The sequence below is a fragment of the Stegostoma tigrinum genome, chromosome 27 (assembly GCF_030684315.1).
Source record: "Stegostoma tigrinum isolate sSteTig4 chromosome 27, sSteTig4.hap1, whole genome shotgun sequence".
Taxonomy (NCBI): domain Eukaryota; kingdom Metazoa; phylum Chordata; class Chondrichthyes; order Orectolobiformes; family Stegostomatidae; genus Stegostoma; species Stegostoma tigrinum.
This window is the reverse complement of record NC_081380.1, coordinates 38,194,423-38,217,233: the sequence shown is the minus strand read 5'-3', so window position 1 is coordinate 38,217,233 and position 22,811 is coordinate 38,194,423. Positions and strand designations below refer to the sequence as shown.

The following is a 22,811-nucleotide window of genomic DNA, read 5'->3' as shown; positions in this document are numbered from 1 at the left end:
ATGTAACCTTGTCTCAGGTGAGGGATGAGATTGAGGAGAGTGCTTCACGGTGACCTCAGCCAGTGCAGGAACTGAACCCACACTGCACCACAAACCAGCCATCCTGCCAACTGGTAAGTGTAGTCAATATTGTTGTGGATGCATTCACATCAAGTTCTAAAACAGCATTGTCAGAAAGAACCAGAAGTCTGGTTTTATGCAGTTGACTGGTAGGATAAACACAGATTAACTCCTGGTCTTAAAAAAGAATCCATGGCACTTTTTTTGATGTGTAAAGAAAAGGCAGCTGCAGTCTTGATTTAAAGAGGACCAAGACATCAGAAAAACTGCAGCTACTGTCCTGCCCTGGAGTATTAGACTACATCTTGGGACCCAAGTCCCAGGGTGGATCATGTATCCACAACGTTCTGACTCAGAAATATTAATGATACCAATTGATGTCAATTTTCACATTGGAAGCCAGTGGAACTATGGAGATGTGCTCATCAGAAAAACCAAAGGACGGGTGGGGGAAAACATGGAACTTGGCTCACTTCAAAGACGTTAAGATAAAATAGAGGAGCTTTTAATGAGCTGCAGAAAGAAATCAGGCTGCCAACTGTAATAACAACACAAAGGGAGGCAGAAACAAAGGCTTCCACTCCCTCTAACTGGGATCAGATAATCACCTCCTCTCCATTACTTAGTCATAGAGCACAGTCGTTGCAGCATATTTCAGCAAATTAGCCAACAGCCAACTTCTTGACCCAGCTTGCAGGTTAAGCAAGAGGTAGTGCATAGACTTTAAACCTTACTGAACAGAGTATCAGGTTTCATTCACCTGTGCTTAGACAAGAATTCAAAACTCAACTCATTACACTTGTATCATACAATAAAACATGTCCAACTTCGAGATGGAGAAGAGAGAGTAGACAGTCTGGCACAGCATTTCACAGAAGAATTGTACGAGGAACAGAGTTTCACAAATATAGGTTGTGTAACTGCATGAGCCATTTAACCTTGACCAGGATGAAACAAAAATGACAAGTAGACTTGCAATGAATTTGAGATCTAACTGCTGCATTGGAATCATGTAGAAAGCTGTATTACATTGGAAATTTTAGTGATACCTTTAAACTTCTAAGGTCCAAATTTTGTTTTTGAAATAATGCCAGCATTTAGCATTTGGGTGAGCTAATTTCTTCACATCCGGACAACACACAACTGTGCTCACTTCCCTTTTACAAAAACCTCAAAATTAACAAGTGACAGCATTTGAAGATTTGCTTTGAGAATTTGCTGTCTTAATGAGCTGACAATGAATAGAAAGTTTTTAGTTTTGTAGGAACTTGCAAATATCTTAGCACGTAATGCGCAGCAACTTCATAATTAGGACTACGCTTCAACCTTCAACCTTACACTTGATCAGTGGTAAGTGTTTGCAAAAGCATGAGTTTTTTGTTTCAGATATGTAGACAAATGTAATTTCTCAATAAACCAGGCAGAAAAATTTCCAGTCAACTCATGATCAGTCAAGGATCGTAATCCTACAATCTAATGTTGTGATCACAAATTGTCAACCTTTCAAGCACTGCTCATAGTTACTCAGGCAAATGAAACTTACAGTAAATGTACAGAGATGTATAGGGCCAGCTGAGAATTATGCAGAGAAAGCCAAAGTGTCTCAGACCAACAGATAGAGTGGGACATCGAGACCAAGAATTAAAGAGTGAGAAACAGCTGCAGTGAGTGAGGCAGGTTATAAGCAAGTCAGAGTACACTAGCGAGAAACTGAGAGAAAGAGAGGAGGGAGGGAGACAAAGGGAGAGGGAGAGAGACATAGAGATGGAAACAGACAGAGAAGGGAGGAAAGAGAAACAAGGTAACAAGGTGATGAGGCGGCGGCAGGGACAAGAGATCATATATCAACACATCTCTACTTTCTGGTATTTGGATCAGGATTTGCTGTCTTAACTGGGGTCACCCCTCAAACATTCATTTCGTTGCATAATATTTGTCTGCCTCAATGGTTAATTTTGCTCAAAGTTTGTGGCACATTACAATGTTTGCCCATGTCCTCAGACGCTTTCTTGTTGCGTGGCTGCAGACCATTGACAGTAATTCACTCTAAGTCGATTGATTAATTGTGGTATTATAACACACTTGCGTTCTAACATCCACTTTGAAACTTCTCAACAACAGTTTGCACAATTGCATTTTTTTAAAATTGAACAGTGGAGGCAAAAAAACTGATTATCCACAGTCAGTTTCAGCCACAAGCACAAGATGGTGACAAACAGGTCAATTTCCTTTTTAGGAGCTGCAGATCAGCACTGAAATTTTGTGGGCAATTTTACCTTGAGGGAAAAAAAACTAACACAAACGTAAAACCTATTCATAGATGCAATCATGCCAGTGTTATCTGATAAGTTGTCAACTATGGTTAAGGGGTAGCAATGTCATCTCCAATTCAGAAAATCATGGATTCAATTCTCATTCCGTGGACTTGAGCATATGAAACTGTAAAGCATCAGCCTTGATTATGTGAGACACTTTCATAAAATGGTCTTTCAGATGAAACTTGAATTTGACGTTCCATCAGCCCTTGTGGTTAAGCATAAAGGCTCTCATGGCTCTATTTTGAAAAAAGCAACAGGGCTCCCTCGTGAATTTAGAAAGCTTAACTCTGGACTGTTATCTGGACAAATTGTCTTTCTTCAGCAAAGCAAATGCAAGGTGGAGCAATTAGTGTGCACGCATAGAAACGGAGCGTTGTAACGTTATGCTGTTATTGAATTGCTTCCTCCCTTCATGAAAATAGTGCTGTCCATGTATTCACAAGGCAGAAACAAACTCTGCACGCTTACAGCAATGCAAAAGCTCCTGTCTGTGACATCTGTGTTTGGACACCTAACCTCAGAATAATGCTGAAAAGAATTTCAATGTTTTCAATTTTGGTTTTAATGTTAACTGTAGGCATTTCTTTGTTTGAAGGGCATCTCTTTACAAAAGATGAACAATGCCAGTGATAACTTATAATTCATGTCACCAGAGGCATCGTATTAGGAATTATTCAGTCTAAGTGACTGGATTTCCTTGTTGTTAGATCCAGTTTTTCATTTTCGGACCAAATTTGTTTTATGTGTACATTTTATGTTAACACTATAGCACAGAAACAATGTGGCAACAACCATGCACATACAAGGACATAGTGGCCTTACAGATTTCCATCCGTGGAAATCAATATTACAGCCCGAACATAGATTTCGCATGTATTTAAACCTTAATACTGCATATGGCTCTTGATGACCACCTTGGATTCAGAGCTATATTGGTTGAGAGAAATCAGGAGTCTGTTCCTTCTGTCATTAATTTGATAAAACATATCTGTTGATCATTATTTCAATGCCATTTGTCGGTGTGTACTGATTGAAACTGACTTGTTTCATTTCTTCTATTACCACTTCAAAAGTCTGCAAGTGCTTTGGTATTTCTTAGAGATAGTAAGAACTGCCAAAGCTGGAGTCAGGGATAACACAGTGCGGAGCCGAAGGAACACAGCAGGCCAGGCATCAGAGGAGCATGGAAGCTTCGGGTTGTGATTTTTTTTTTCCTGAAGAAGGGTCCCAACCAGAAATGTCAGCTTTTCTGCTCCTCTGATGTTGCCTGGTCTGCTGTTTTCCTCCAGCTCCACACTGTGTCATCCCTGTGCTATTTCTTGATGTCATTAAAAAGAAATGAAACTGGAAGATGCTCTTCAAATTAATAACCACCAAACCAGCTGATGTGGTGCCAATTTGTTAAACTTTACTTAAAATTAGTTCTTCCATCTTGTTTAATTTAGCTTTTTGGATTATGTCCCACTATCCGTCTCAAAGAGTATCGTGTCCCATTTGGGCAAGTGCACTGATGCTTGAGCCCGACTACTCCCATCATTACAAAAATTAAAGATTCAATCAAATCACTCACAGTTCCCAATGGGAATGTCTAATTAATTCAGGTCAATAGAAAACACTAACCAAGTTGATATATCTAACAAGAAACGATTTTTTTTTAAAACATCAATTCTAAGCACAGGTAAACAAAACTATCAACATATCGTGCTTCTACCTGGAACTCTAACCTCTTTCTTAAACCCAGCATTCCCTCTAATTTTGTGTGCACGAGCCTCCAAGGCCAGTGTGCTGCAGTGTCAGAAGAATTGGGAGTCAATGTCACAATGGACATGTTGATATCAATCACGAAATGTAGGAGCAGCTGAACATGAGTACAGCCATATAGATTAAAGGAACGCTGCTTCAAACCCAACACACATGCAGACACAGTTCAATAGCACCAGTTCCAAGGATTCCATGAAATATCTCTTTTGTTTCTTCCGGGACCTTCTGTTTCCTGTTCTCTTTATCCAGATTCTCTCAAGTGATTGCTGAAAACTGAATGGTTGACACACCAATGATATAGTCTTTTGGTCACTAGTTACAGGAAAGATAACAAATGGTAGGACAGAGTAGCTATCTCTCAGGTTTTGATTATTTCAATGCACAGAGAAAACTCGTCACTTTTGTGCTCCTGAGATGCTGCTTGGCCTGCTGTGTTCATCCAGCCCCACACTGTGTTATCTTGGATTCTCCAGCATCTGCAGTTTCCATTAGCTCTCTCTCACTCCCCCTATACTGTTCATCTGCCCAGGAACAACAGGTTTTGCCACACTGATGATTCCTTGCCTCAATAACTGGCCCTGACTGCACAATCCAATTGGAAATCTATCTCTGGGAGAAAATTGCTCTGCACATCCTACTCCCAATGCATGAACAACACAAGTGTAAAGACAACTCACAATGATGTCCAGTAACTTATTTCTCTAACAAAAATGCACCGACTCCTTCCAGAGTCCTCAATTTACATCAACATCGTTTGTTCCATTTTGGTGCACAATCCAAAATAAAATGACGTGGTCTTTACAGGGGCAGTTAGAACTTTAAGCTACTGCTAATGTAGTGAACGGAAACAAGGTATCAGATCCAACAGCAGTTTGTACGTTGACAAGATTGGTTTTTCTCCACCTGGAGACAATGCTGTGGGGATTTCTGGTCAGAACCTACCACGTGCCTTTTCTGAGCTGGAGCAAATTATTCATGGAGAGGGGCTGGGGAAACAACATCTCATCACCACAGTGCACAGTGAGTACACAGATACGTGATGCAGTCAGCATCAGCATAAACTTTGCGTAGCTGGGCTATTTCAATAACGATTTAAATGGCCATTTTGGAAATGTTGATGAGAGAAATTCTCCACATACCACAAATTCCCAATTTCAACTCGTGGAGAAACGGGGACAATTTCTCCTCGGTTACCCAAGCATCATTTTCTGCTGCTAATTATACAGCAATATTGATACTTAAAAGCTGTCCAACCTTATCTGTGTTAGGAAAGGGAGCAAATTAACTAAATTGAAAATTAAATTGTTTATTCCACATGAACTGAGATAGCAGGTAACTTTCAAAACATCAAGAAATAAAACAGGTGCTGCAGTCTTATTTGAATTGCAATGAAGTACCACAGTCCAAAAAGGAAGTCAGCTTCTAATTAGAGCAGCACAGTGGCTTAATTCTTAGTACTGCTGCCTCACAGCATTAGGGACCCAGGTTCAGTTGCAGCCTTAAGCAACTGTTTGTGTGGAGTTTGCCATTCTCTTTGTTCATGTTTCTTCCCAATGCTCCGGTTTTCTCCCACAGTCCAAAGATGTGCATGTTGGCTGGATTCGCCATGCAAAATTGGCCTGTAGTGTCCAGGGTTATGCAGGCTGGTTGGGTTAGGACATGGTAATATGGGGTTATGGGAATAGGGTGAGATGATGGGATTAAAAGGGTTAGTGCAGAATTAATGCACTGAATGGCCTCTATCTGGACCGTAGAGATTCTACAATTAAGATCACAATAGCTTTTGTGCAACTAACAGGTCAGGTTTACGATAATGAATTTTCATTGACAGGATTTAGCTGCCAGAATCACTACAGTTTCACTTGAAAAACATGTTTCAAATAACCAAAATTTATCACACTGATTATGCACAATATTGGTTGGAAGCTACATGTACCAACCTCTTAATCTTAAAGCACACAAACACAAGAGAATGATATAGACATGTTCACCAGTCCAGTTATACTTGGACAGAACTCTGATGTCAGTACCTGCAAAAGCTGAAGAACTACTTGAATTTTATTGTGTCAAAGCAGAAGAAATGCTTACATTACAGAATCGCAGCAGACTGCATACACAAGGACCTTCATCTATTGGCTACAATCCATTCAGGAAACCAGTTGGTTTACAGCACATTGATAGCATTACACCAATGTGTAATGATCCAGAAATACACCATTTGTAACGAACAACTTAAATAAAATCATATCAAGAGCTCACTTCAGCAACATTACAGGGTCTAGCTCTTCAATGCAGCACGAAAATCAAAGCAAGACAGACTGGGGCAATTCTCCTAAAATGGATGTGTTATAATGTTAGAAGCTAAGAAAAAAACATTGTTATCTGAAAATAATGGAATAGCAATTTACTGTCATGCGTCCGTCTTTGAACTGGAGAATGCTTGGATTGGAAAATCATGTCATGCAAGTGAAAGAATGACACCCTATTCTTATGAAATGTATGTCTAATCTAAAGTTTGAAAAAGTTAAAAAAAAAACCTTGTATTCAGCCAGCAACAACGAAATGCAGCTCACAGAATGCAATATAAAATACTCTTTTTTTAAAAAAGATGTAGACACTATGGCATGGCAACTTGTGGTCCCAACACAGACCCCTGCAGAACTCCACTAATCACTACAATATTTGAACAGCAAATTGTTTTCATGGTCAACAAAAGATCTTCAACTAATAAAAACAAAGAGCACTTAACATTTACTGATTGTATGTCTTTTTTTTCCAAAAATGATTCAATATTGAAAGCAATTCAGGGTTTGGACAAAATCTTGAAACATCCCCCAACAAAATATGAAACAACAAATGCTGAAAATATATTTTGGACTTCCTGAGTACAGCCGAACACGTCTGCAAGGCAGTAATTACAGTTTTTTTACGACTGGTTTGGAAGTGTTGGCATGTTAGAAATATCTGAGGAATACAGAAGGCAGGCTTTCCTCCGGGTGTCCTGATTTCCTCCTACAGTCCAAAGATGCGCAGGTTGGGTGGATTGGCCATGCTAAAGTGCCCATGTTCAAGGATGTGTAGATTAGGTGGGTTATAGGGGATGGGGTTGGGTGGGATGTCTGAGGGCTGGTGTGGAATTGTTGGGCTGAAGGGCCTGTTTCCTCACTGTCGGGATTCTATGATTCAAAATCATCCGGCTTTGTACGCGAGTGAACCACCGATATTGCTTTTCTTCTGATATCAGAAGACCAAGTGTGTTGCAATGGGGCAGTACAGACTTGGCTGACTACCTCAAGCATGAAGCCTGTGTGAGGAGCCATGTCCAGCCGGTCAATGGCAGTCCATAAAGAGAGATTCATGGTAATATCACTCTTGATGGGGAAATTCAGTACCGCCTGCAATGAGGAACATTGCTCACAAGCTGCTGACATTCATATTACTGAAACAGATAACAGTTGGGTTAAAACCTTCTCCCTGTCTTCCAATTACCCCCTCAAAAAAATGTAGAGACAGCACTTGCACAAATTGCTGTGAGGAAACATCTCAATCCTAATAAAACTGCCAGGGGTACCACAAAACATGAATTAATCAAATGTGACCAAACAATATCTGATCTCTTAAGACTAGAGATCACAAACTCAGTTAAAAAGCTAAGTGTGGCAGGGGCGCAGAAAGGCAGGAAGGTTAATTACAGAGCTTAATGTAAAGACACCTGACAGCACAGCCACGAATAGTTCAACTGGGCATATGCAGGTGGTCAGAATTGGAGGAGTGCAAAGATCTCAAGAATTACGTAGATAGTGACAAGAAATCATGAGAAGCAACACCTCGGAGGATCTGACAAAAGGTTCAGAAATAAGAAAATTAGAGCATTGCTCAATCGGGAGCCAGTCTGGATCAGTGAACACAGTAGTGTGGGATCTACAGGACATGATGCACGTTTGTAGACAAGCAGCACAATTTTAACGAGTTCAAATATACAGAGTGTAGAAAGTGAGAGGGTGGGTCGGGCAGCATTGAAACAATTGAATCCTGAGGCAGTAAGTGAATGAAAACGTTTCAACAGGTAAGTTGAGGCAGGGCAGATGTCCCAATGGGAGAGGGGAGGTCTTGGTCATGGGGAGAATGTAACATTTGAAACTAAGTCCACTATCTCATACAATGTCCAAGAAGCAAACTATCTGGCTCAGCCTCTGAAAGTGGCCAGGAGAAAGGAAGGAGTCAGTGGCTCAGGGCGAAAACAACAGATTGATACTGTTACTCGTGCAAATAAATTAGAAACATGCACTTTTAAACTTGTTTTATAGTCAGATTTTATGAACTTGATATCATGCCACATCCTTCTCCAACACGCACATCACAAAGGCACGAGTTACATTTCCTTCAAGCTTAAATATTTTGCAAAAAGCACATAATTCTAAAAGAAACAATTAACTTAAAAATGTTTTGTTCTCCATTCTTTCAGGTTTTTACAGTCATCAGTAATCTGGTTTTGACTGAGAAGGCCTCGCTTTAAAACTAAGAAGGATGGAAGCAATCCAATTGATTACATTGGCAATACTGGCAGACAGCCTTGGGGGTACAACCATAATCAACTCTCAGCCAACAATGGTTTCAGAACAAACAAACTCAAACACACCAACTTCACTTGATAACTCAAGTGCTTCTACAGAGCCCTGGTTAAATGCAACTACACCAACCATAGCAAGTACACCTTCAAGTGATCTCCCTAACACTTCTTTGTTAACCAATACACCTCGTGCCACTTCACAGTTCACATCAGAGGTTTCAAGTGAGGTACAATCAATTCGGAGTGCCACATCTCAATCAACTTCACACTTGACAACAAAACACAAGTGGGCCAAGTCAACCTTGATGACATCAATCACCAGTAGGTCAGCCATTAAACAGCAAAATAATGCGGCAGCAGGCAGAATTATTGCATATGTCATTGGAGGGGTGTTGTTGGTAATGCTGATCACAGTATGTGTCCTTTTGTTGTGCAAAAGACATGCAAAAAGACCTTCAGAGGACCAGACATGGGCAGGAATTTGTCCAGGGCCCACTGGTGAAATAGATCTACATCCATTGGAGGATAATGATAACAATGTTGTGCTGGTAAAACGCCCCTCACTCACCACCTTCTTGTCTAAAAAATCAAAACGCGAATCCTTACTGGATGATTGTAGCATGGAGGTGCTGCAGTCTGAGGGAATTGTCAATGCTTCTTCACCCAAGATTGAAGAAAAGCTCTTTGAGGCTGAAGTTAAAGTAGAAAGTGAAACTGCAAAAGAAAGACAACCTTCAAGTGAAACACAAAGCCATTGTCCTCCTCTTGAAGCAGAAAGTTCAGTGAAAGATCATGATGCAACTGCTTCATCTCCTGCAATAGATACAGAGGATCCTGGCCCAGATCAGGAGGTTCCTGAGATAGATCCAAGTACCTCCTTTCCCCCGCCTCCAGAGGATTTTCTGGATCTTGTGAATGATTCTGATAATCCACCACTACTCCTTGAGCTACAAGTCTAAACTACAGCTTAGTAGTTATAGCTTCAAAACAATTGTACATTGGCTAAAGTTTACCTAAGATGCCTCCTGTAACAACTGTTTTTGTTCCACTGGTTTTACGCTTCAGCATTGCTAAACCAGGTTCTGAAAAACATCAGATATGCTAAACTAGATCATGCCTGAAGTGCAACGTACATCATCTCTCTGAAGTTTTAAGTGGTGTCATGATTTGAAAATTGACGCATACAAAAATCCTCTATAGACTGCAATTTCATCAATGCACTTGTGCATTTTTTAAAGCGTAAAAGAGGACAGCAATGCAAGTGTATTTTCTCAATTCGTTTCACACCTGCCTCTGCGCCGACTCTGGTTAACAGTGAATTACCTCAAAAGCCTTTTTACTTTTATTATCCATCTACCAACTCCTTTCACAGCAGCCACCGCATGAACAGTTCACAATTAAAGACGTCAACTACAATAATGCATTGACTGTTTAAGATGGCAAAGATTTTTTCATATACAAGACAACAAATGGAGAAGCAATTAGCTGAAGCAACCCTATGAAAACAGTTTGATAGGAGTTTTCTTTAGTTCATGTTCCAAATGATAAAAATGCACAGAAAATGGGATAAGTTCTAAGGACTGACTTTACCCAAAAAAAATGTTATGAGCATACTGTATTGAAATTTGATTTAAAAATTCTCCAGCAGATAAGTGTGCAATTCAAAAACAGCAACTACGCTTGGCAATTGTATTCTGAAAAACTGCAGATTGCCAATTTCTTTCTTCAGGTCTCTGTTCTACTCAACCCCCACAGAAAGTTATATTTTAGTCTTCCTCAAATCTTAAGCGTGAATACAATTTTGAAGATTACATACAGTAAAATCAAATCAACTTTCGCTTCTAACCATACAGTAATTTACTACTTTACAGGGGGAAGCAAGATGGCGAAAGGCTTTTTTTTCACATAGCAAATGACTCCCTTCTTTCTCTGATGCATTACATTTCCAGTCCTTCCTTGTAATTAGTTTTGTCCATGAGGACACCATTTTCAGGATGAGTCATGGCTTTGGCATATAATCTTATTGTACCATACTCCAATGTTGGTTCAAAAAGGGGGGGAAAAAAATTCATGTTTTTATGTCAGCAGTCACAGAAAACAGTTGGCAGAAAATGTGTGCATTTTCAATTTGGTCAATCAGAGATCAGACAATAACAACATACAGATGACATGAATTCAGTTACTCAAGGCATCCATCTTTGGACACTGCATATAAATCCAACATGGACAAGTAAAATCATTACCGATTAACACTGAGAAGCGAGTTACAACAGATTCAACCGAGCTTTTTGACTATGAGGTTCAGCATTATTTTAGAGGTGCACATTAAGACATTTGAATTATTATAGGAATTCCACACTGCTCGAGCAGTTAAGTTCAACTCTCATCTCTAGGAACTCACAGTGTGCCGTCTTTAACTTCAAGCTATATCTGCCCTAGAACATAGCAATGTCAACAGATATTTTTAAGAAGCTGAAGAAATAGAATTTTATTTTGATAAAGTGCACAAAACAGATGTAGCTGGTATATTAATTGCTTTCCAAGACAAAAACAATTGCATAATCAGTCATATGAAGTGAAAACGGCAATGAATTTGCATCATTCTCAGTGGGGAAATTTTGTTTATTCAGATTTTGTGCTAAACTTTAAAACGTGAAACGGCCAGTCATGGGAAACAGGGAAGAGGGAATGCATCTCAAAATGGTTACAGACAAAATCATTTAGTTACAGCTGTAGCTTTTGTAAATAATTTTGAAACCAACTCAGATCTGCACACTGTCATCTACAAGTTTTAACTGGTATGTTGTAATCAAATAAAAAAGGAAATGAAACTGTCAACAGCAGTTTTCATTTGTGTAAATATTCTCCTACATGTGTACCAGAACTTCACTTCAAGATTTCAAAACACATGGAACACCGGGTTCCGGAGAATGCAAGATTTTCAGGAAGTTCTCTGTCTAATTTCCCAAATAAAGAGAGAAAGAGCAATAAGGAGAGTTGTCGCCAAAGATTTGAAAGTAGATTCAGACTGGCTATATAAGGAGGCAGAGAAGTGCCACGTTCCAAGTTCACACTGATAAATAAAGAAAAAGTGGGTCAGAAGAATGCATATGCAATTAGTTACCAAGTTCGCAATGAACTCGGAGTAATTATTGACATGTTCATTTCTTTGTATATATAGACAGCACAGCAAAATTAAAAATGTTAAAAGAACAGTAGAATATAACTGTTTCAATCTGGTGAAGCTACAAAATGGGATTATTTGTGTCTCAAAAAGGATAAGCACAAAGTGATAGACAAGGCTAGGTGATCCCACAACCAAATGGAACAGATCCAATCTCTGCAGTTCTGTCATATCCACTTGTGCATGCAGTGGGCAATGTAACAATTCACCAGAGGAGGCAGCTTCACAAATATCCCCTTCCTCAAAAAATGACAAGGCTCATCATCACATAGATAAACATTTACAACAACCTTTGATCAGATGTGCTGAGTGGAAGGTGCATTTAGGCCAAGTACAATGGTGCCCAACATCACAGATGCCAGTCTTCAGCTAATTCAATTCATTCCACGTCACATAACAAAAAACAGCTAGAGGCACTAGACATTGCAACAGGGTCTGACAACATTCCAGCAATACTACTAAAAATGTGTGCTCCAGAACGTGCCACAGTTCTAACCACACTGTTCCAGTACAGTGACAACACTGACAGTTACCCAACAAAATGGAAAGTTGTCCAAGTATACAAAAGTCGGACAAGTCCAACCTTGCAATTAACACCTCATCAGTCTACTGCGACGGAAGGAGTGATCAACAGTGCTGTCAAGCAGAACTTGGTTAGCAATAAATTGCTCGCTGATGCTCAGCTTGGCTTTGCCAGGGACACTCAGTTCCTGGCTTCATGACAGCCTTGGTTCAAACACGAACCAAAGCACAGAATCCCAGAGGTGAGGGCAGAGTGAAGGTCCTTGATGTTAAGGTCACATTTGACCAAGTGTACCATCAAAGTGGTGAGAATCAACGGGAGACAGTGATATGGTGGTAATGTCATTAGACTAGCAATCTGGAGTCCCAGGGTTCAGGAGATAATAGGTTCAAATCCCACCCTGGTGATATTTGAATTAAATAATATTTGGAATTTAAAATCTTGTTTGATGGCGATCATTGCCAATTGTTTCAAAAACCCACCTCATTCACTGACATCCTTAAGGAATGAAATCTGTCTTTCTAACTTGATTTGACCTAATTACAACTGCAGAACAATGAGTGGGCTTTTAATTGCCATCTGAAATGGCATACAGAACTAGTTTGAGGCATCCAGAGATGCACAACAACTGCTAGTCTTGTTGGCAGTGCCTGTATCCCTTGTAAGGATAAAGAAAGAAAAAGGCGATCCAGGAGAATAGCACTTTCTGAAAGTTCCACTCTCAGCCACTCACCATCCTGACTGTTATGACTGTTCTTTCAGTGTTGCTGGGTCAAAATCCCAGGAACCTACCCTGGCAGCCAAGTTGGTCTCGCTACATCAGATTCACTTTAACAGTTCAGGAAGACTGCTCAACACTATCAGCACCAGCCCAAGAACAACTTGGGATGGGGTAATACATGTTGCCTGAAGAGTGATGCCCACATCCCTTTAAGAAAAATGAACATTTGCAGGTCACAGACCTCCAATGGAACAGCTTGAATATAAAGAAAGCTCCTTCGCACAAAGGATCACAAACATTTGTTCATTCTTCCAAGCCACAGAGTAGAAGGAACATAACTCCAGTTTTTCCCAAATGGTATAACAGGAGTTTCTGCATGAGATGGGTCACCTTGGCAAGGCCAAAATACTAATTACACTTTGTTTATCGTGCATGTCAAAGCAAAATATATGCCAGCCATGACTATGTGGGCAACTCTTTAGTATGCACATCATTTTCTGTGGCAAACGGGTCAGGATGTAAGCAGTATTATTTGAACATTTTATCTATAGTCAGTAAATGGAGAGATCTTCCAAAAAACAAAATTTACTAGCGATGTTTCTAAACCAAACATGTTTATTTCAATACAGATTAAAAGCAATGTCCACATTTTGGATACAAGACATACCAACTCAATTGTATTTTAGGTGGATTGCATAACCTGACACAGAGGTTTTGCATATATATTAGTTTCCAGCACAACCTAACTTATCCCAATTTGCAGCCAATTTTTATTACTAAACATTTATTTCTAAAACAATGTGGTTGCTATTTAAAGGAAACACTAGTCTCTTTCAGCGCTTACTAATAAAAGTAGTCAAAGAGATCGAGAAAAGACCCTAAACAGCTCGAACAGGTCTAGAGACACTGGTTCTAGCTTCAGAAAAATCTAGTTGACTTAGTGTCTCAACATCTCGAACTCGAAGCAGCCTAATCAACATGGATTGGCCACAAAAGAAATAAACATGACAAAGCCTGATAAGAATGGTGGAAGGCATAACTGAAACACTACATTTTTAAAAAAATGGAGGAATGGAGAAACTATTTATAGTGGCAAAAGATTCAATACCGACCAGGTAGTGCACAAAATTCTAGAACAATGGGATTGCCAGCATAACTATGAATACTGAAAGTGTAAAGACAGAATTCACTTAATACTTGTTCTCTTGCGACAAAATCTGCAAGACTAAAAAAGAGGAAACAGAAAATAATTGTTAAAAATAGTACATTCACCTCAGCGATTGTCTCAGAGCATGAATGTCAACTTAGATTTTTCATGCCCAAGTTCTGGAGTGGATCTTGAACCCCAAAACTAGTAACTCAGCCATGGCTAACTGTAATATTAGACAATTCCCAGCAATGTCATGCTGAAGGGTGCTATGGCATTTAAAGTCAGCTCTATTAAGGTCATACATCCAAATTACTGAATTGAATTGCATCACAAAGTAGAATGCAGTTGCTGCTTGGCAATTAAAATTCCAAGATTATTCTGATTTTCCATAAGGTTCACATTTTAAAATTGGAAAGTTATCAGATACATTATAGAGACCAATTTGAAAATTTCAGTCTACTTATTTCCATTCATCGCTCCATTTTAAATTGCCTTATTATATAGCTGTATATCACTACTTATTTGAAAGAGCATTAAACACTGCTTAAACAGGAATAAAAATGTCAAATCATTCCCCCACTGATGCAACATGAATCACTTCCATCAACCTTAGAAATATCAGCATATTAATATCAAATTTACATGCAATTTGTTAAAACAAAAACTATGCAGGCAAAAAAAACCTAAAACATTAGTCATTATAAAAATAAAATGGACAGAATATAGCTTTCTGTTCCAATGCCTACTCTGTGGGTGCATTTGCATGAACTGGGTCGGAGGCACTGGATGCAATTATATTGAACAGTTTAAGACACTGGCGAATGTGAAGAACATATGCAAATTCAAAGTAATTATTACTTTAGAAAACCTTGCACACCATTTATAACAAGCTTGCAAGTGTTCAAGTGCTCATCTAAACATTTCTTATCTGCTTTGAGGACTCCTGCCTGTACAAACATTTCATGTACTTCCAGATGCCCCAGTCCTCTGGCTGAAACTTTTTCTCAAATCCCCTCTGAACGCGTTCTTACTCGCCTTAAATATATGCCCCTGGGTGCTGACCAATCTATTACGGGAAAATGTTTAACCCTATTCTACACCTCATCAGGTCCCTTGATCTTCTCTGATCAAAGGAAAACAAACCCAATCTAATATTTCTTCATTGTGGAAATGCTCCAGCCCACACAACAGCCTGATGAATGTCCTCTGCATCCCTCATTGTGCAAAATGTCCTCTCACTAGTGTGTCAAGCAGAACTGCACACAGTAGTCAAGCTGTGATCTCTACACTCTTCTACCAAGATCCATCATAATTTTGTTGCTCTCAAATTGAATGAATTGACTAATAAGTGTTAAATATGCCTTGTTCAACCATGCTTTCTTCCAGTCCTGCTATTCTCAAGGACCTATGTATATGCAGGCAAGGAAGGAGCTCAAAAATGGTCTGAGGAGAGCCAGGAGGGGGCACGAGAAAGGCTTGGCAGAAGGAATCCGGGAAAACACAAAGGCATTTTACACTTACGTGAGGAATAAGAGAATGGTCAAAGAAAGAGTAGGGCCGATCAGGGATAGCATAGGGAACTTGTGTGTGGAGCCTGAGGAGGTAGGGGAAGCCCTAAATGAGTTTTTTGCTTCTGTCTTTACGAAAGAATCGAACTGTGTAGTGAATGAAACCTTTGAAGAGCAGGTGTGCATGCTGGAATGGATAGAGATAGAGGAAGCTGATGTACTGAAAATTTTGTCAAACATTAAGATTGACAAGTCGCCAGGCCCGGATCAGATTTGTCCTCGGCTGCTTTGGGAAGCGAGAAATGCAATTGCTTCGCCACTTGCGAAGATCTTTGCATCCTCGCTCTCCACTGGAGTCGTACCTGAGGACTGGAGAGAGGCAAATGTAATTCCTCTCTTCAAGAAAGGAAATAGGGAAATCCCCGGCAATTATAGACCGGTAAGTCTCACGTCTGTCGTCTGCAAGGTGTTAGAAAGGATTCTGAGGGATAAGATTTATGACCATCTGGAAGAGCATGGCTTGATCAAATACAGTCAACACGGCTTTGTGAGGGGTAGGTCATGCCTTACAAACCTTATCGAGTTTTTTGAGGATGTGACTAGTAAGGTTGATGAGGGTCGAGCTGTGGATGTGGTGTATATGGACTTCAGTAAGGCATTTGATAAGGTTCCCCATGGAAGGCTCATTCAGAAGGTCAGGAGGAATGGGATACAGGGGAACTTAGCTGCTTGGATACAGAATTGGCTGGCCAACAGAAGACAGCGTGTGGTAGTAGAAGGAAAATATTCTGCCTGGAAGTCAGTGGTGAGTGGGGTTCCACAGGGCTCTGTCCTTGGGCCTCTACTGTTTGTAATTTTTATTAATGACTTGGACGAGGGAATTGAAGGATGGGTCAGCAAGTTTGCAGACGACACAAAGGTCGGAGGTGTCGTTGACAGTGTAGAGGGCTGTTGTAGGCTGCAGCGGGACATTGACAGAATGCAGAGATGGGCTGAGAGGTGGCAGATGGAGTTCAACCTGGATAAATGCGAGGTGATGCATTTTGGAAGGTCGAATTTGAAAGCTGAGTACAGGATTAAGGATAGGATTCTTGGCAGCGTGGAGGAACAGAGGGATCTTGGTGTGCAGATACATAGATCCCTTAAAATGGCCACCCAAGTGGACAGGGTTGTTAAGAAAGCATATGGTGTTTTGGCTTTCATTAACAGGGGGATTGAGTTTAAGAGTCGTGAGATCTTGTTGCAGCTCTATGAAACTTTGGTTAGACCGCACTCGGAATACTGCGTCCAGTTCTGGGCGCCCTATTATAGGAAAGATGTGGATGCTTTGGAGAGGGTTCAGAGGAGGTTTACCAGGATGCTGCCTGGACTGGAGGGCTTATCTTATGAAGAGAGGTTGACTGAGCTCGGTCTCTTTTCATTGGAGAAAAGGAGGAGGAGAGGGGACCTAATTGAGGTATACAAGATAATGAGAGGCATAGATAGAGTCGATAGCCAGAGACTATTTCCCAGGGCAGAAATGGCTAGCACGAGGGGTCATAGTTTTAAGCTGGTTGGTGGAAAGTATAGAGGGGATGTCAGAGGCAGGTTCTTTACGCAGAGAGTTGTGAGAGCATGGAATGCGTTGCCAGCAGCAGTTGTGGAAGCAAGGTCATTGGGGTCATTTAAGAGACTGCTGGACATGCATATGGTCACAGAAATTTGAGGGTGCATCCATGAGGATCAATGGTCGGCACAACATTGTGGGCTGAAGGGCCTGTTCTGTGCTGTACTGTTCTATGTTCTATGTTCTATGTTCTCTATGCACGCCAAGGTCCCTATGATACTGCTTATACCCATGTCTTGATCATGACTTACGGGGAGGTTCGCTATTATTATCTGTGAGGATTTAAGCTAGTTTGGCAGGGGGGTGGGACTCTGAATAAGAGAGGGGCCATCGAGAAGTCAAGGGAAAATACATTTGTCATCAAGGGCAAATAAATATATATATATATTATATATAATAATCCTATATTAACAGGATAGTTAACCCCTATCCTGCAACATGCATTCATGACTTTTCACTTTACATCTAGAATGGGCCGAAGACTGCTGTTTATCTGCAATGTGGGCCTTCATCTCAATGGTAACAGTTTCTCTCCCACCCATCCGCCAAAGAGGCTTGGCGACATGTCTCCCTCAGCACCAAACCCAACTGCCTTTTAAAACTACACTGTTATGAAGTATCAGGTAATTAAAGGGAAAACGTTAGCCCTCACATCATCTTCTGGTAAGATCAATAGTGCAATATCTACAATCACAAAGTGTGAGAAAATTCAAGTGACTTATTGCCAGATGCAATACCAATCTGCGCAAGAAAATCACTTCACTGTAATTACTGTCACATCCACAGACGTAACTAACTAATTCCACAAAATTATAAACAAAGCTTCTTGAGGTGATCTTCAATGGAAACTGCATCATGTCAGCGGCATAGATCAAAATCACAGAGATGAAAAGTCTCATGAGACACGGTTCTCAGTTTCAATTTCTGCTTTTGGCTTTGAATCAAAATCTACCATTTTACTTTTGACACAACAGACAATAAGTCCTTTACCAGTAACATTGACAGTCCTGCTGCAGTTGGACTTCATACACTGGGACTGCGTCAACTGCAAGCATCTGAAGCACCTCGATGCCATCGCATGACCCCAAAATCTGTTACCAATTTTTGTCTTGCATATTTAAAGAAGTCAACCAAGAGTAGATTATACACTTGTAAATTATCCACAAACAGCTTCACTAGGTTGACAAAGGGAAGTGGTCCAGCAAAATGAGTATTTAGACTTAAATCAGAAATTAAAAAGCAGGACATAAAAGGTAGTGATTTCCAGATTACTGGCAGGTGGCATTGGGAGTGAGGATAAAAAAAGATAGGCCAGACAAATGCATGGCTGAACACCTGGTGGAGGGGGCAACGTTTTCAGTCTTGGATCATAGGGATCTCTTCTGGAGTACAGGTGATCTGTACAAGAGGGATGTGTTGCACTTGAACTGGAGGTGATCCAATACGGGGAGGTTTGCTATTATTATCTGTGAGGATTTAAGCTAGTTTGGCAGGGGGTTGGGACTCTGAATAAGAGAGGGGCCATCGAGAAGTCAAGGGAAAATACATTTGTCATCAAGGGCAAATCTGCTACTCAGCATAGCTGGGGCACAGTAAAGGGAGGGCAAAGACTTCTGGTCTAATGTGCATTTATTTCAGTGCATGAGGCTTGACTGTTAAGGCAGATGAGCTCAGAACATGGATTAGCTCAGAGGGCTGGGATATTATTACCATAATAGAAACATGGCTGACAGAAGGGCAGGGCAGGCAGCTCCAAGCTCTGGGATACAGAAGTACAAGCAAGTGGGGAGGGGAGTGTTGCCCTTTTGATAACGGAGGACAGAACAACAGTGCTTACAGGGGATATTCTCAGTGGGTCATCAAATGAGGCCACATGGTCAGAACTCAAACAAGGAGGGGATGGTCACTCTGTTGGGAGTATACTGGAGACCCCTAAATAGCCAGCGAGTGCTAGAAGAGTAGATGTGTAGAGTGACTGCAGGTACATGTAGGAATAACACAGTAGTATTGGTTAGAGATTTTAATTTCCCCTCTATTTACTAGGCCAGCCAGAGTGTAATAGGCCCAGTTGGGATGGAATTTGTCAAAGAAAGTGTCCAAGCAAGTACCTTAAATCAATACTCGGAGGGTTCTATTCAGGAGGATGTAACACTCAACCTCCCCTTTGGAAACAAGGTCGGGCAAGTAACTGAAGTGTCAAGTCTGAGAGCATTTTGGGCCCAGTGACCATTACACACTCAGTTTTGACACTTCTGGAAAGAGATAGGACACGTCCACAACTGGAGCAGGGCCAATTTTGGGGCCATTAAGCAGGATCTGGCAGAGATGTACTGGGTAAATCTGTTTGAAGGAAAAGGAACGACTGGCAAACGGGAGGCTTTTAAAAGTGAGATATCAAGAGTCCAGGGACAGTGTTTCCCTGTTAGGGTGAAGGGAAGAGCAGGCAGGTTCAGGGGTCGCTGGCTGGCGAGGGATGTTGAGGGTCCGGAAAAAGAAGATGGCATACTTAGGTTTAAGTTATTGGACTCAAGGGAATCCCTAGTTTCCCTATAAAAAGTGTAGGAGCACGCTTAGCAGGAAAATTAGAAAAGCCAAAAGAGGGTATGAATTGGATCTGGCAGATAAGGTTAAAGATAACCCCAAGAGGTTCTTTAGTTATATTAGGAATAAGAGGGTGGCTAAGGAGAGAATAGGTCCCCTTAAAGGTCAGCATGGCCGGCTGCGTGTGGAGCCACAGGAGATGGGGTAAATATTTAATGACTACTTCTCCTCAGTGTTTACTGAAGAGAGAATCATGGATGCTAAGGAAATAAGGGAAACAAGTGGGGAAGTTTTGGACCGCATACATATTACCAGAGAGATGGTGTTTGCAGCGTTACATCACATTAAGGTAGGTAAATCCCCTGGGCCTGATCAAGTCCTTCCTTGGACATTGTGGAAGTGAGGGAAAATATTGCAGAGGCCCTTGCAGATATTTGTGCTTCACCTTTAGCCACTGGTGAAGTTCTGAAAGACCAAAGGGAGGCTAAAGTTGTTCCATTGTTTAAGAAAAGTAGCAAAGGCAAACCAGGGAACTACAGGCCAGATGTAATGGGAGCTGCAGATGCTGGAGAATCCAAGATAACAAAGTGTGGAGCTGGATGAACACAGCAGGCCCAGCAGCATCTTAGGGGCACAAAAGCTGACATCTCGGGCCTAGACCCTTCTAGGCCCGAAACGTCAGCTTTTGTGCCCCTAGGATGCTGCTTGGCCTGCTGTGTTCATCCAGCCGCACACTTTATCTTGAACTACAGGCCAGTGAACCTGACATCAGTGGCAGGCAAGTTATTGGAGGGGATACGGAGGGACAAAATAAACCAACATTTGGATGCTCAGTGTCTGATCAGGGATAGTCAGCATGGATTTGGGCATGGCAAGTTATGCTTGACAAATTTGCTACAGAGTTTTTCGAAGCGGTAACCAAGAGGAAAGTGAGGGTATGGCTGTGGATGTTGTCTAAATGGACAAGGTCCCACACAGCAGGCCAGTCATGAAGGTTAGGTTGGATGGGATCCAGGGACAGCTAGTAACTGAATTCAAAATTGGCTTGATGATAGCAAGCACAGGTTGACGGTTGAAGATCATTTTTTCGCACTGGAGGCCTGTGACTAGTGATCTGTCACAGGGGTCAGTCCTGGGACTTTTGTTATTTACATAAACCATCTGGATGTGAATATGCAAAGCATGATTAATAAGTTTGTGGATGATACAAAATTAGGCGGTATTGTCGATAGCTAGGAAGATTACCAAAAATTACAAAGTGATCTTGATCAGATGGGGAAGAGGGCTAAAGGCTGACAAATGCAATTCAATACAGTGAAGTTTGAAGGATTGCTTGGAAAGTCAAACCAAGGTAGGGCTTATACAGCAAATGTTAAGGTCCTGAGAAGTGGTGTGGAACAGAGGGACCTGAGTGTATAAGTACATATAGTTCGTTGAAAGCGGCATCACAGGTCAACACGGCAGTGAAGAAGGCATTTAGCATGTTAGCCTTCATCAGTCAAGGCAATGAGTAGAGCAGTTGGGACTTTATGCTACAGTTGTCTAAGTCATTGGTGAGGCTGCACCTGGAGTACAGTTTGCAGTTTCGGTCACCCTGTTATTGGCAAGACATTGTTAAACCGTAAACAGTGCAAAGATGATGTACAAAGATGTTGTCAGGTCTAGGAGGCCTGAGTCATAGGGAGAGGTTGGCCAGTATTGGGCTTTATTACCTAAAACACAATACATATCAAAATATTCTTTAAATGTTGCTATTGTACCTGCCTCAACCACTTTCTCTGGCAACCAATTCGATGTATGCACCACTCTGTGAAGAAGTTGCCCCACAGGTCCACCTTAAATGTTTCCCCCTCACCTTAAACTTATGCCCTCTAGTTTACAGGAACAAAAACAGAAGTTGCTGGAAAAGCTCAGCAGGTCTGGCAGCATCTGTGAAAAGAAAAATAAAATCAGAGTTAACGTTTTGGGTCCAGCGACACTTCCTCAGAACTCTAGTTTCCCTCAGAACTCCCACTACTTTTCAATTCCCCATCCCTGGGCTAAAGATATACACATTCATCCTATCTATGCCCTTCAGATTTTACACAACTCAATAAGGTCACCTCTCATTCTCCTACATTCCAAGAAATTTATTTCTGGCCAACCTCTCCCTATAATTCAGCCCTACCAGTCCAGCCAACATCCTCGTAAATCTACTTTGCACACTTTCCAGTTTAACAATGTCTTTCCTTTAAGAGGGTGACCAAAACTACACACCACACTCCAAGTGCAGGCTCACCAAACAGCTTATACAACCATATCATAAAGTCCCAACTGTTCTACTCAGTTTAAGAAGTGAGTGACCTCTGCTGCAGCTAAAATCATGTTCAGTGCTCAGTCGCAGAACTTCAGCAAATTGATGTCAATTGCACAAGCTGGCAGTCTGTCCCAGAATTCCATTATGGTCTGGGAAAAGAAGCAATGCCTTCCAAAGAACTGAATAACACCTAATGGATATTGGGAAAACAGTAGTATTAAGATGATTCTCGCTGATCGAGAAATTCTGAACACCCATTCGGTTCGTAACTGGAGTTTGAAATAAAAAGTCTTTTTTTAAAAAAAAACATGCATTTTTAAACCACTTAACAATTAAAAATGCAAGCTGTTGTAAGTACGGGTCATTTCTGTTCAGCCTGCACTGTGTTGCATTGCCACACTTCTCAAATGCCACTGTATTTTTCCAACGCCTGCTGCTTTCATGGTAATGCTAAACTAGAGCAGAGGAACTTGTGCAAAGAGCTGAAATTTGGATTTATTCCAGTACTCGTAGTTTATTGGAGTTAATTATATTTGGTGTGGTTTATAAGCTAACAATGAATGCATTTTACAC

The 22,811-nt window shown here is 41.0% G+C and overlaps 2 protein-coding genes across 5 annotated transcripts in view; one reads left to right on the top strand and one right to left on the bottom strand.

The window, feature by feature from the left end:
* The window catches only part of nf1a (neurofibromin 1a), a 313,607-nt gene that overhangs the window by 92,894 nt on the left and 197,902 nt on the right, over window positions 1-22,811 (bottom strand). The gene's annotated exons all lie outside the window — the stretch shown is intronic.
* Window positions 1,255-11,698, top strand: LOC125464490 (uncharacterized). The gene is made up of 2 exons (XM_048556852.2): window positions 1,255-1,410; window positions 8,605-11,698. Exon 2 carries the CDS (start codon window positions 8,667-8,669, stop codon window positions 9,666-9,668), a length of 1,002 nt encoding a protein of 333 aa, XP_048412809.2. The 5' UTR covers window positions 1,255-1,410; window positions 8,605-8,666; the 3' UTR covers window positions 9,669-11,698.